The sequence below is a fragment of the Halichoeres trimaculatus genome, unplaced genomic scaffold (assembly GCF_033239565.1).
Source record: "Halichoeres trimaculatus isolate MK-OKI-2021-1 unplaced genomic scaffold, fHalTri1.1 fHalTri1_scaffold_7, whole genome shotgun sequence".
NCBI classification, from domain to species: Eukaryota; Metazoa; Chordata; class Actinopteri; order Labriformes; family Labridae; genus Halichoeres; species Halichoeres trimaculatus.
Genome location: NW_027437185.1, coordinates 11990614 through 12006258, shown reverse-complemented (window position 1 = coordinate 12006258; position 15645 = coordinate 11990614). Strand labels below are relative to the sequence as shown.

Here is a 15645-nt window from a genome sequence, read left to right as displayed (position 1 = left end):
CATGTAACCGTGGCTATTGATTGTGTTTGTGTCCCAGCACCCGCTTCTTTACGACAAAAGGCATAAAAACTACGTGTCGTCGTGGTGTGCAAAGGCTTTAAGAGCTAAGTTTGGAGATTTTTGGATGTCGACTCATCACATTAACTTTTTTAGCTTCTTCTCTGTTAAACATCATGATCTCACTTTTGGTTTTAGTTTTGATTTAGAGCTGGTGTGTCTTGTAATGTCCTCAGCCGTCTCTGGCATCCTGTCTCCCTGTCTTACTCTCTTGCCCTCTGCGAGGGAGGATCCCACTGCCTAGAACAACAGTGAGTGTTGTGGAGGTTGGGAGGCCAGAGCAGCTCAGAGAGTGGTGCTGTTGCAAAGGCCCGGGGCAGGGCCTCCTCTGGGCGTCCAGTTTGTCTTGGCTCAACATTCCCAGCCTCTCCGAGCGCCCCTGTGGTCGGCCTGTGGGTGTGGAGGCAGACGGTCACATTCCCGCCAGCCCAGGACAGAAGCATCCTGCACCGCTCCCTCAGTTCCTTCCCAGCTCAATCAGCAGCGTCCCGGGACAAACAGCTTCAGCCAAGTCACACAGGCTGCAGAATGCGACCAACAGGCCAATAATCACAGCTCAGCTTTGAATCCATTGCCCTCAATAAGATTAGACCTAATCAACCCATCCAGGAGCTCCTATCGTGTTTTCACAGAATCGCCGTCCTCCTCGCAGCTGTAACAGCGGCTCGGACTGAAGGACTGCACACACACACATCCTCAGCAGCCAACTCAATTTCCAAATGTGCTGAGTGCAGTGTTTAAGGGAATAGTTTGCTCTGCAGAGATGAGACAAGTGATAAAATATTTGCTTTACCTCAGAAAGCGTAATATCTTTTAAGCTGTTGAATCTTGAAAACCTAGATCAAATTTGACCAGCTTAGGTGTGTTATGTGCGCACATCGTCTGCCAATGTAGCAGCAATCTAAACCATCTCCACGTTTCATAAGGAGCACCTGTGTTTGGAGACTTAACATTCCACATACTTATCTGACCAAAAAAAGGCCTTTGTGCAGAGCACACATGTACTGAATAAACTGTGCTGGACCATGAAGGTACACACTCACCAGAGGGGTTATAATAATGTGTCAACCTGCGCCTGATGTGCACAGAGTAATTTATCTGCATTTACCAAACATGTCTACTGAAAATGCAACACAGCACAAATAAAGCCGGGGTTTTCTGTGTCCTGTAATCATCACCTATGGTTGTGGTGAGCTTGAAAACGTGGCTTTCTGCACACTGTTGCAATTTTTTCCACATATTTTGCTTGTTGTGACAACTGCTGAGTGTAAACGACACGCCTGGAGCACAGAGCGCTGCTGAAAACAGAGCTGTAGACTCTGTCCCCCCTAAACAGACCAGCAGAAACAACACACACACAACACACACACACTGAAGTCTTATCAGGTGTTTTTGTCTTATTTTCAGTAGAAAATGTCTTTTAGGCTTTATATGAGCCACACTCATGTGACTAGTTCAGAAAAATGTCTTATTTCAAGTTATTTAAAGATAAAAAAATGAGGTCAGAATTCCTTGCAACAAGAAAAAAAATCTGCCAATGGATCAAGAGAAAAGTGACTTGTATTAAGACATTTTTCTAGTTTTAAGCAAATTTTCGAGAAAATTTTTCTTCTTCCATTGGCAATTTTTTTTACTTGTTACAAGCAATTCAGACAAGAAGGGCACCGATCACAGTTTTCTTGTCGATCACCAATTACTGATCTTTAAGAAGCCTGACCTGTTGATACTGATTTGGGACATACTGATTTTTATTTTTTTATAACTGACAGCATATATCTTCAATGTGAAACAATATAAACTTCATGTTTTAATTTAAAAAAATACAATAAAGTGTCCTGAGTTTTAGGTCTCAGAGCAAAAAGCGACAATGGCTGGCTGTCAGATCCTCCAGGAGGTATCAGAGCAGTTTCATATGTAAGGATGGGCTGATCACCGGTCACTAGGGATGCACGATGTTGGATTTTTGCTGATATCTGATATGCCGATATATCGAAACCCCTTTTGGCCGATACTGATACCGATGATCACAAGTTTGTTTTTTTCACTGTAAAGAAAGCTAAGTCTATCCTGTACTGGAATTTATATGTTACACTTATTGTGACGGTCGTATTTGTTTAAGAAACACATAAAACAAGACAAAAAAACATTTGATTTTACCATAAATAAGAAATGTATTATTTTTTCAAACTCAAGACATTCAGTATTAAAACACAGAAAAATAATTTCTTTAGATCACATGAACTTTAAATGTACAATGCATTTTTAAACATAACCAAGTTGCATTTGATTATTTTAGAGCTACTGTAACAACCTGGTGACAGACACACAGCTCTGCAGTGCAAATAAATGAAGTGCTACATTTTATTTAAGGAGCTTATTTTTCAGATGGAAAATAATAATAATCCTAACTGAATATTGGCTGTGCCTATCGGCCGAAATTTTCATATCTGCTGATACCGATAAACGTGTTTTTAAGCTTTTATCAGCCGATACCGATATTGTGCCGATAATATCGTGCATCCCTACCGGTCACCCATCACCTATCGGCCAAAATTAAGGAAATTGGCATGTCTATTTCAGACCTAATTTTTGTCTTTAAACAAATTGAAAAGAGACATTTTTCTGGACTGATCCATTGAATGTGGTTCATATCAAGTATAACAAGACAATTTTTACTTAAAATAAGACAAAAACACTTGATAAGATTTCAGTTTTTTGCAGTGAGGAGACATGAGTGTACACAGTCCAGTCACTCTTTGACCTGTTAGGGGATCAAAACAAACACCAGCGCCCTCTGAAAAACAGGGTAAGAGTTATTTGTCTTTCCTCCTGAGGAACAGAAAGAAAACATAAAACAAAAGCCTGAATGTGTCCCCGGCTGTCTGCTGCGTGTGACTGAACCTACCTGCTCATTTTCAGTCAGAAACCTTAGCATAAGCAGTCAATGGGTGGACTGTTGACCTCTCCCCTGGGCTGTAACTTGAGCTTATGAGGGCACGATAAAGCCAGCAGGGGTACGCTAGCAAGGTGGCGTTCCTGTGAGCAGTGATAGCCTCAGACTGGACGGTCTGAATAGTCCAGCAGGAGGGGGACTCGGCTCCGCTGAAAGACACAGGGGCTCCCAACTGTCACATTAATCACAGCTGGGATTGTGGCTCTATTTTTAGCCCAGTTATCCATCTATTTGTCTAATTGTTGCTGCCGTCTCTGTCCTGCTCCTCCCTGCCTGACCCCAGCAGGAAGGAGAAAAAGACGCTGAACGGGGATTACTCCAGTCTGTGTTTGCACGTCTTTCACTCTCACTTTGTCTGTACTATGCAACACACACAGGCACAGGTGTTCATCACTAATGATACCAGGATATTATTAGTCCCAGGCCTGTGTGGGAGCATAGGGGATCTAAGTTTGCATAGTGTTCAGTCCCTGTTGGGTTGTTTTAGAGCCTGCAGAACAAGGCCCCTCTGTGGTGCTGCTCATGTCGAAGTGTTTAAACTACGTGAAAGACCCTTTTTTCTCCGGTTTGAGGGATTTTTTTCACAGCCTGAGACTTTTTTCACTCACATTATTGCCGCTGTAAAGCACACCAACACAATGCGCTCCCACTTAGTCTCCTGCTTTTTCACAAACACACATGGGGATGGGCTCACACACCCCACTCAATCATCCACACACAAACACACAAATGCAGACGCACATGCCCCTCCGCCCCCCTCCTTATCCACAGTGTATATAAAAGCTGTATCGAATTGCACCTTGAGCCTAATTGGCTCGGCAGTACAGTGCGCCGCTGTCGACAGTGACAAATCGCTCTTTCAGAGCCTCTGAGAATGTCTGCCCGCTGCCATGTCAGAGCACACAGGAGGAGAAAAAAGTTAATTGTTCTCTGGCCATCATCCAATGATGTAACCACAAAGAAATTCATCAGTGATGCTGCGTGGAGGTTTATTCATTTGCCTCTTTCCTCTGTTTAGGATGGCGTCTGGCAGCGTAGGGGCATGCAGGCACCCAGAAAGTCGGGAGGAAGGGACTGTCTTTGTCTGGAAAAGAAAGGGCCAGCAAAAGTTTTACAACTCCCCCTGCTCTCCCTGATCACACGCCGGGTCAGATCAGCCATTTCCTCCCTATGGATCACTCCCACGAGGGAGAGCAGTAAACAGATCAGATGAGACAGCTAATTCAATTTGGAGCTCTCTGTTATTTTAGGAGCTCAGCTGGGACACTGAGTGTATGTGTCTGTAATGGCTGTGTGATGAATAGGTATGTCAGAAATGCGCCCATGTTTCTGCGTGTTTGTGCGTCTGGAGAGGTGCTCTGCGTTCGACTTGACAGGGGACAGCTCAGCTCATAGTTTGCGTTCCTAACCTCAGAGCTGCTTTATTACTGATATCCTCCTGCCCCCTCTCATAACTCAGCCTTCTTATTCCAGTCTCCCTCACAGCTTTCAGCCAGACAAAGCAGCACAGAGAACATCCCTACACACACACACACAGAGACACAGAGGCCAGGAAGAAGAGCTGTGCTCTGCTCAGCGTCAGTAGGAGAACAGCTGTGGATGCAGAGCAGTGAGACAGCGGTAAGTCAGAGCAGAGCAGCAGGTGACAATGAAGTCACTGCAGCAGACCAACAGATGGAGACCAGAAAAAGCCGGAGTGACCGTGGAGAACGGCAGGATTCACTCTGGCCTTAAACTCAAAACTGTCTAACCAAGGCTGAATTTAGCAAAACTTCTGCCTCATATGATTTCAGTTGGAAACACTGACACTCAAGAGTTTCCAAGTCCGACCACAGAGCTGCTGTCAGCCAGACAGCTTCACTGGAGCAAATTGTTTATGTGCTTTGCTTGAGGGTGGTTTTCACAGTAGCTGTGGATGGAGAAGTGAAAGTTAAAGATTATAGGCCTGTTCCAGTGAACACTACCACCTGTGTGTATAAATGAGGATCTGAAAATGCTCATTTACTCTTCCCTTAAGGAACTATCCCATGAAATGAAAGAAACAGAGGAACAAAGTGTTTTGCTTGAAATCTGAAATCTTTTTTAAACAATGAAGTTAGTTTCTATCAAACAGAGACACTCCTCTTCTGAAGATGTGCGTGTGTTTTAGATTTGTAGACGTTACTTCACACAGCTGTTGTGGGGGGTTTCTGTTGTTGTTTTCAGTTTTTCACCACTTAAATCAACATTTCAACACTAACTTCCAGTAAAATATGTGTCTGTGCTTCAGCCTGCGTCTGCAACAATAACACGTGACATCTGGTTGTATGTGGGGCTTGTGTTTCTCGTTCTCGAGATGTAACTTTGTTGTTACAGCTGTTGAAGACATCATGCAAAAGGATGACAGACATACCACACTTGTTTTTCTGCTTTTGTGACAACGTTGAGTCTAATCGTCTCCATCCTTTTTCCTGCCTCTCTCATACTTCTCATTCTTTGCCTCCTTTCACTATCTCCCTCCCATCTCCTCTGTCTCCAACTCCGTCTCACAGACCTCGCTGATAACCTGGCAATGGACGACTTCACCTTCCAGGAGCAGCTTCTGACCCCTCGCCTGGCCACCGCCGGGGTTGGAGGGGTCTCCTCACCTGCGGCTCCGCTGTGGAGGAGCTGCCTGGTCCTGATGCTCCCTCTGACGTCAGCTCTGCTCCTGCTCCGTCCACACTGACCGGTGTACTCCTCCTCTCCCCTCACTCCTTTTCCCCCTTTGGATTCATTAACATCTTTTTAAAGCCCTCAGTGTATCGTTCAGCAGCTCGTCAGAGGAGGCATGAACAAGAAAACAAATGCTCCGTTCCTTTTTATGTGTCTCAGCAGGAACCTGTTTTTGGTTGGTTCAGAATCACTGGATGTTTATACTAACTCTTTGAAGCACACCAGACAAACTTATGCCATTGTGTATATAAAACAAACGTGCCCTCTAGTACTCCCCACCAGGGTTAGAGCAGTTTTTGTGCCCACTTAAATTCCCTCCTCACTGCTTTCATGCTGACTTCTGTAAAATAACACAGTGACAGGGACTCTCGTCATTAAACAGCTTTGTCATGGACCTGCAGGCGAGGAGCTGCACAACAGACCTCTTTAAAGAGCTCCCTCTCCCAGTCTGCAACACGTTAATGCCCTGCAGAAAAAATGTGGAAAAAGAAAACATTTTTCTCTTTCCATGGCAGTGAGTGATCTCCTGCCAGGACTGGACTTCAGATGGAGAGTTGTTGTGAACTCCATATCCCCACAGGCTGAGGTTTAACCCTCATTAAAGATGCACTGTACCTTGAAATTCTCTGTTATTACTTAAAGCTCCTTCTCTTTCTCTCCCTGTCTGCCTCGTTCTTTGTGTACTGACAGCTCACTCACTTAAGACTGATTCACACTCTGATCTTTAGCCCTCACTGTATTTTGTAACACTGATGAATGAAACAGGCTGAAGGGCTACGGTGAAAATGAACGTCTTAAAACCAGCCTGAAAACTGTACAGATGATTGTTTTCGTGAGCTGGTGCCATGATCACAAAGATATACACACGTGTAATCCTGGCACATTTAGACAGAAGATGTGATTCATGGGTTGTAACTCATACATTTTTAACACAAATGCTGAAACATTGCTGCAAATTTCTAGTGTATTCTTTAGCACTGTGCATAAAGAGAGGCGTGATGTGGGATGTAAATATGTATAAACATGTGTAAATGTATTTTGTAACGTACGTTTGCATTCACTCACATATTTAAGAAACTCTGGCTCTTCTGTTCAATCATTTGTTTTAGTGGTAATATTTATTTAGAGGATTTCCAAACTGTTTGGTTTGTTTTGGTTTGTTTTTTAAGTGAAATGTGGTGAAAACTGGATTCCAGCTCCCTTGTTTGGACTGGGAAAAGTATGATGGATATTTGGAAAGACACTAATTAGAAACTGAAAGTGCATCTGCTGCTGCCACTCAGCCGGCCTCGTACAGCTGTGAGCGTAACTGTACTCACTCAGACGATCCGTCTTTTAGCTGCTCCTGCTGCTCCTCCAGGGTCTTGACCTGTGGAGCCAAACCAAGCAAACTCTGGGACAGAAGCAGGAACTCCGTGATCCCGCAGCTCATTCCAGGCATGACACATGTGTGTGTACAGATAACAAGTTGTGACACATAGCATCAGGAAAAGCAGAGGTTCAGCTCCTTTCAGGTGTCTGAGTGAGTCATGGCAGTGAGGCAGCATGCAGAGCACAGGAAGCCTGTTACAGGAACACCTTACAGAGAACAGTCTGGATTAATGTCATTATGAGCCAAAGATCTGTCTGTCATTACCATATAACAGTCTGTTTCAAACCCAGAACCAGAGGTTGACAGCTGCCAAGAACTCTGTTTTATTTCAGTTGTTTATTGATGAGAAAGTACATTGTGTAATAAACTATACATCTTTTACTGTCTGTGTTTCTGTTTGTGTGTCCAATTAACACAAACATACATCTGAGGTTTTCTTTTCCAGTGACTAACAGCATGATAAGGGATGTTATGAGAGCAGATATGACAGCAACAGTGGTGATTCCTCTAAGACTGCAATGGAAGCTCAGCTTCCCCTAAAATGTCCCTAAAAAGTGGTGATGTGTACTGCTGTGTGTACATTTCATTGACAAAATCTGAGCTAGAATTCCTTCATCTTTTGTTCAGAATCAGCTCCTATCACAGGTAACTGGCTCCACCTCCTTCTCATTCATCCCTGCAGCGTCTCAGCGCTTTAACACGGTCACGGCTTTGTCCCGCCCATCGAATGCTGAGCGTCTCTGGGGGTCTATGAGGCAGTGGGCTGGCCTGGACGCTGGGCTTCTGCATGATGATTGGATGATCTGTCTGAGGCCGAATTCCTTTTTGATTGACAGTGAAATGAGCCAGTCAGCGATCTTGAAGTATAAACCTCCACCGGAGCATCTTCTCAGTTGTTCTGGACTGATCTGGAGGCTTCATCGATACCCAGCGAGTTCACTTTTCTTAAAAACGACGAGCGTTGTATTTAAAGATTCTCTCTCTTTGTACCAATAAGCAGCTACAGCTGTGGAGCTTCTCCCCCTGTCACTCACACTTACAGCCTGTCGAAGTCTCACGTAGCAGCTCCAGTGGCTAACAAGCTGACACAGAGGGTAGAATTTATGTTTAAATAAATAAACAAATTTATGATGTAGGCCGGAAAAAAATGAGCTTCCCCTGCTTGACTGACCAGCAGCCACCACTGGACTTCAAACTTCTCTATAATGGTGACATTTTTATGTCAAAATAAAACTCCTGGAAACTGTTTAAATGAATAATTTGTATTAATCGTACTTAATTTCACAGCTGTCTTAAACATTATGTTTGAGAAAATATGCTGAAGTTATAATTCACAAAAACTGTGTTTATCTGTGACACGGTGTGAAGTGATTAACTGACAGAGGTCTGACAACATCAGTAAACATCAGCTCAGTTGCTGATAGACTTGGATCCTAGTATCTTAAATCCTTAACTGAACACATTACCATGAGATATAATCCCACTCAGAAATCATCCCAATGTAAGACAAAAATGTTTGTTGAAATGAAAAAATGATTTTAGGATCGACATATTAAAGCTCCTGTCAGAAATGTTTGGCTGGTTATGAAACTGACTGAAACTTTCAGTGAAGACTCTTAATAAACTTCAAAAATAAGAAGACACTCATCGACATGCTTTCTTTATTGTAACTTTTAATGCTTGTTATGTCTTTGGAGGTTGGCTAGTGCCAGATGAGACCGCTTACAACACACTGAAAAGAAAGTCTGTCTGACTTTTGTCTGGAAAATTCTGAACACAGTTTTCTACGATGAGCACAGAGACGATGTTGGTGAGTTAGAGTAGAGTGATACACAGCAGAGTACAGGGTGTCCGCGGAGTCTTCAAAAGTATTAAAAGTTGATAAATCAATTGTGGGAAAATTAAGGCCCTTAAAATGATCAAAAAGTCTTAACGGTGGTTTTCTGAGGTATTAAACTTCATTGGTATTCAAGCTTTGACTCCAAAAGTATCAATCCTAAAAGTATCAGTTCCTCCTCGTAACTGTCCCCTGATTATGCCGTTAAGCATTTGGTCGGTGAAGTTGTCAGCTATTGGAGCTTGGTAAGATGTACATGCAGGATTTCCCTCAATGAACCATGCAAGTCCATCTAGATCGCCTCAGAGCCACCTCAGAGCCGCCTACTTAAACGTCATCAATAATGTGCGGATGGTGGACACAAGAAGCTGATGGAAAGCAAATCATACAATCTCACGCACATTTCCTAAATTTTGATAATGATGATTTTTTTTTTTCAGCTAGTTGGCCTTGAATAGTTTCTGTTACTTGTTGTATGGGAAATAGAATGGGAGTGTCAATAAATCTGCCAGTAGTTTAATTTATTCTTTTAAGCTTTATTCCTTCGCAGCTTACATCATTTCTATTTAAATTCAAACCACAACTGCTCAAGATGGGTTGCTACCAACAGCTCCAAATTGGGATGAGGTCTTAAAAGTTTTTGAAAGGTGTTTTAAAAAGTCTTAAAAAGGTATTGAAATTAACCTCTGGGTTTCAACATATACCCTAGAGTAAAACTCTAAAGAGTAAGTTGCTTTTTACATGACAATGTTGAATCAAAACTAAATAATAATAATAATAATAATAATAATAATAATAATAATAATAATAATAATAATAAATGAATGAAAAAAATCTACTTTTGCACTGAAACTCTGAGAGACTGAAAAAAAAAAAAAACAGCAGTAAGCATGCCAGGCCTGTCGTTGGCGATATAACTCGGGAGTCTTATGGTAACTCTCCAAATGGTGTTTATATTAATTTATCTTCACTGTTTGCAGAGGTGGTTCATCAGACACTGATGTTTTACAGTAGTTCGCCATTTTACGGTTGCGCATGGCAGTTTAAGTTGCTACAATGAAAGTGGAACATGACGTCAGCGTTTTTACTGAAAACACCGGCACACTGTTTACACGGCAATGTTGGATGCTGTGTTTTAGAAAAAAATCCAACCTGGAGGCTGTTTTTAAGGCCTTGTGCACGTGTAGCCGGGTATTTTAAAAAACAAATATCCCCGCCTCATTTGTTTTTCAAAAATACTTCCATCCACGCACACCAGGTTAATCCAAAACCCATATTTGGCTGTTTCTCAGACGTTAAACCTGTGCCGTCCACTCAGAATGAACCTCTGTCATTCAGCAATGACCTTTGAGAATCAAAAACTACTGAAACCGGAGTTTTTCAAAAATCTTCACAACGGCCAGAGTTTGGGGAAAACATAGCTTTTAGTGAGGTACAGCTGTGGTTTCATGTGGTTGACAGGCCTAAACTAATAGAAGTATACCCGGTTTCCCAGATACCCAGCTACATGTGGACATGGCCTAAAAGTTTTCGTTTTAGGTCGACTGAAACGCTGTTACCGTGTAATGCAACAATATCTTTACGTTTCACCCTAAAACTGCTGCTGCATTAACGGCCCCTGACCCAGCACATGTCAGTTTATATCAAGCTCCAACAGAAGGTTGCTCCCTTGATAAGAAATTGGTTGCGTAATGTCTCGTCGTATAGGCCGTCTTGTTGCCATGAGGAGCAGATAGGTCTTATCAGACTTGGAAAATTAAACCACAGTGTTTGTGACTTTACTGGAGTCTAGGTTTCACAGCGTGAGGATTTTTTATTTAACCTTTATTCAACCAAGTTGGTCCCGTTGAGAATAAAAACCTCTTTTTCAAGGGAGGCCTGGTGAAGACAGGCAGCAGCAAAAACACAAAGTTACACAGGAAGCACAAAAAGAGACAAAGTAGAGTCAATAAAAACACATGATCAGGATTAAAATCAAGTTCCAGGAAACAACTGAGTTAAAACACTTACATCTTATAAAGCCAGCCTCCATGTCTTTCATTTTAGATTTAAAAACATTTAAGGACACCAGCGCCTTGATTTTAAGTCATTCTGCAACTGGTTCCACGATGAGTGTGCAGAGTACCCAAAGGCCTTTTATCCAATTTCAGGACGTAGTCTACTCTTCTAATGCAGTTTTAAGTCTTCATCTATAGCGAACACATAATGATTCACAATGCATTATCATATCAACATGGTTATTGTGTGATAAACACCATTGTTTTCTCAACACCTGGGAACATTTCACCAAGATATGGTCAGGTGAGGGCTGTTGCACATGCGACCACGACCACCAGTGATTGAATGAAATCTGCACACATCAACAAAATACCAGTGTACTGCTGAGTCCATTTAGTTAATGATTCTCATGTTTGACAGGTTTGACACAGAAAATGTGAAGTTATCAAGGCTTCCTAATCGCCGTCACATGGGGATCAATATGAAGAACCATTATCAGTAAATGTCAGATACTTGTGTGAGTTCCTTCAGTTTCCAGGAAGAGTTTGTTTTTCCTGAACTTTGCATGGCTTTTTCCAAAATCAGGGGAGGAACTGATCGAAAAAGGAAAACAGCTGATGCAATTGTTTCACCAAACAGCTTCAGCTTAACATGTTCTCTGAAATAATCATCATTGACCAATACCTGTGGAAAATAAACAGATAATGTCCTATGTAGCCCTGAAAAGAAATGATTTTACCTGTTGCATTTAAACATCTGCAAACTCTAACTTCTTGCTCAAAGTTTACCAGCAGATGGAAAAAAAAAACTCCAGGTAAAAAATGTGTCTCATGTAGCCCACCTCAGGATTTTCCAGAAATGTCCAGGGGTTCAGTACATATGTGAAAACAGAAAGCGGATGGCATGCAGCAGAGGTTAAGATGAGGACACTCAAAGTTACAAGTTTATATGTGAGTTTATGTGCTTTTCAGCTGCTGATCCACTTCAAAGCCTTTCATGAATCATATAATTTATGTTTCTCTGGACTCTCCTCCAAATCCTCAAAGCAGTATGTGAATCATGTGTGTTTTTCTTTGGATCAGTTTTTCTCTCTCCCAACAGATGATGAAATGCTCTGGGTATAAGATCTGCTCAGACCCTCTCCACGCTGCAGTCTATTAGTTTTACCCCTGAAGTCACCTCTGCCAGGTAACAGACGCCCATCCCCTGGTAAACAATGAAATGAGCTTCATTAGTCCTAATTGTTTGTGTTTTGTCTCTGTTTTTAAAGCCTGTCTACTTTCTTAACAAGGTCAATCACTCACAGCTCCACACATAACACGCCTGCCACTGCAAACACACTTCAGAAATCCTGTTCCCTGTACCGCTCTGCTGTAACTTTTCACACCCACGCTCCCTCTGCTCCCAGGACCCAGATAAAAACGCCATTGTTATCCAGCTGTGCTTTTCTCTCCTGGAATAGATTGCAGCTTTTAAGATGGAAAAGAGGGTCTGATTATTAGGAGATGAGCAAACGATGGCTGCAGGGAGAGCAGCAACACACCACGCATGGAGCTGGGGAGGGGTTACTCTGAATGCTAATGCGAGGCTGGAGAAAGGGCAAACAGGCCCATTGAAATGCAGAGTTCACGTGTTTTCTTAGGGTAATATTGGGGCAATGTTGGAACAGCACACATTATCAGACTGAAAGGTCAATTTGATGTTAGTCAGCAGGAACAGTGAGAGTCGCTGAGTATCAGGAATTGTTGCATTTTCTGCCTGAGTGATTGACTCCCTGTGTGTAAGTGTTTCAGCACTATTTCATGGTCGCTCAGAGATGTTTGTGCTTGTCTGTCTCTGAGGAGTCATCAAACAGCGTATAAGAATTAAAATAACAACGTAATTCAGGTGCTTGAGCGAGTACGGTCTGCCCAGTCCAGTCCAATTTTAACCAAGCTGGATGTTGAAATTCCTCTGCTGGAGAGGAAAGCCTGGGATATGTCACATCGTTCAAAGCTCATTCATGTCTAATTACCATGGCACTGGACCATTTTCTTACCTTTTGTTGGCCTATTGAGCAGAGCGCCGGGCCCACGCTCTCCCATGCACACAGCTCCAGCATCCTCCTCCTGCTCCTCAGCAACCCCTGGCTTCCCCTGCAGCAGCCGCAGTCACACAGAATGAATGGAGCCGCCTGAGGAATGTGGACACAAAGGAAGGAATGTCATTTTGCTGAGTGCTACCCCCCAAACTAATGGTCGCGTGCATGCACACACACACTCACACAACACAGACACACACATACAGAAGCACCCTACAAGTCCAGGCATGTTTGGACGCAGGGGGTAAAAAAAAAAAGCCCAATTATATCTTTACAGACTGGACGCAACATTGAAAAACTATAAAACCAATCTTAACAGACTTTTTAAATTTCTGCTTTGGATTATTCTTAATGAGGCTTTGAGACTTTTGTCATTTTGGACACAAAATTGATGTTTGTGAAGATCATACCAGTTAATAACCTTTTAAAGCATTGCACACTGTTCTGTTTAAAACAAAACATTTACATCAGATAACATCCTACTAAGGTTTAAAAAAATCTATAACAAAGGTAAGTGAAATTACACAATAAAGCATTAAAAGATTTTTTTAAATCAACATTCAAATAAAACAGTCAGACAATAAAAAGTAAAATAAACCAAAACAACACTTGGGTTGGAGTAATGTTACATTACACCATCACACTGGTTTCAGGAGGTAGTTTGAGGAAGACTTTCCATGAACTTTTCTGTCATAATCCGTAAAAGTATGAGTGAGTTGATTGTGCATAAATGCCGAACCACTTCCACCTTTACAATCATGCTTATAAACACAAATGTAAATAAATGTGCAAACAGGGTTGGGAGTGTTACTTTACAAATGTAATCCAGTACAGTTACAAGTTACCTGTTGAAAAATGTAATCAGTAACTTACTCTGTATCACAATTAGAGCAATGTACCAGCATACTTGAAATTACTTTTGGTTTACATCAATACCAAACATCCACACAAAGACTAGCAGGTATAAAAGCTGTGTTATCTGCTCAGTGATACTTTTTTTTGTTTCGAGAAAAAACAAAAATTAATTTTCCTTTTACGCTTTGAACAAATCAGGTGTCCATATTCGTTTTTTTTTTTTTTTTATTTATTCTTTTTTTTTTTTTTTTTAAAGAAAATTGAAACTGTAAAGCGAATTCAGGCTACATCTACTGATTCCAATTATCCAAGAATTTGCCTACGAAACATTATTGTTTGCAAAGTTGACATAAAATGTGCCTTTTTCAAAACTTAACTAAATGAAAATGTTTCATGCATGCTCACTGTGCATGTGTCTGCTACACTGAAGTTTACCCCATTTGATTTTAAAATCTAATCCTGCTAAGTAATCCCCATTTCTATCAAATATACTGGTAATCTGATTACATATTTTTCTGTACTGTAATGGATAACAGTCGTGTTTTTTTTGTATCCAGATAAACATGTAATCTGTTACTCCCCAAGCCTGTGTGCAAATATACACACAGTTTATACACATACGTATATATACACTCACACATTTTGTCCAGTGTCTTGTTTGGTTAAAAGCCGAGCTGTGGTTTAAAGCAGTCTCCATGTTGTTTATCAGGTCATTTGTCCTCACTTGGTAACAAATCTGACACACTAACATTTTTCAACAGTTGGGTTAAGAGGACAAAATTTCATCAAAAGGTTTCACTTTCTTTTTCAAAGTATGAGTTACCTCTGCCATAGCAAAACAGTCACTCATCCCCCTGAACCATTACCCTGTCTGTGGTGATTCTCTGTGTGTTTCTCCATGATAAAGTAAAGTAACGGTTCTCCTGGAGCAAACACATGTTTATAAAATGACTAGGTCAAAAGGATATGACCCCAAAATATATCAAGGGCAGGGGTTCCCAAACTCAACTATGCCAAGACCCCCCAAGCAGCATTTGCTTCTTGGTGGGGACCACTTCTGGAAACCAACAGACAATGCTTCAGAATATGTTCAGACATGTCAACTTTAAGAACTTTTTTCTAACTTTTGTTTACTTTTTAAAAAAAATTACTACAAACAGAATAGGAAATTATAAAAAAACAAAAAACAAAAGCCAGATTCACACACTGCAAAATAAATTAATCCTTATCAAGTGTTTTTGTCTTATTTTAAGTAAAAAAAAAATGTCTTATTATACTCGATATGAGTCACAATTAACTGGTCTGTCCAGATAAAATGTCTTATTTCAAGTTATTTAATAACAAAAATGAGGTCTAAATTGCTTGAAAAAAAGTAGAAAAAAAATTTGCCAATGGAACAAGAGAAAAGTTTCCAGAAAATTTGGCTCAAACTAGAATAAGGTCGTATTACAAATAACTTTCTCCGCAGTGCACCTACACGTGCTCTGTTTGCCTGTCTTACATGTAGCTAGTAGTTAGACAAGGGAAGAGCCTCAAAGTTAAGTTCAGTTTTTTTAGATAGCTCAAAAATAGGCGCAAACCGCCAGGTTGACACACATCATGACATTGTCATGCCCAAGTTACAGCTGTCACACAAGCTGAGGTTAGGTACAATCAGAAACATTTGAATCTGAATCTTACCATTATGGCACTTTGCAAATTGTATTTTCAGGACAAATAGTTATAAGAAAGAAAAGCTACATATAAAAATTGGATCCTTTTCCGTGGCTCCCACTTTGAAAACCACTGGTTTAGGGTCC

General features: G+C 41.3%; 1 protein-coding gene across 2 annotated transcripts in view; it reads left to right on the top strand.

Moving 5' to 3' along the window:
• The window catches only part of gpc3 (glypican 3), a 167928-nt gene extending 160397 nt beyond the window's left edge, over positions 1-7531 (top strand). The window contains exon 8 of one of the 2 annotated variants that reach the window (XM_074674851.1): positions 5542-7531. In XM_074674851.1, coding sequence (XP_074530952.1) covers positions 5542-5717 — 176 coding nt within the window. In that variant the 3' untranslated portion in view covers positions 5718-7531. The remainder of the gene's footprint in view (positions 1-5541) is intronic. The other variant, XM_074674852.1, reaches the window with a different exon arrangement.
• The last annotated feature ends 8114 nt before the right edge of the window (positions 7532-15645 follow it).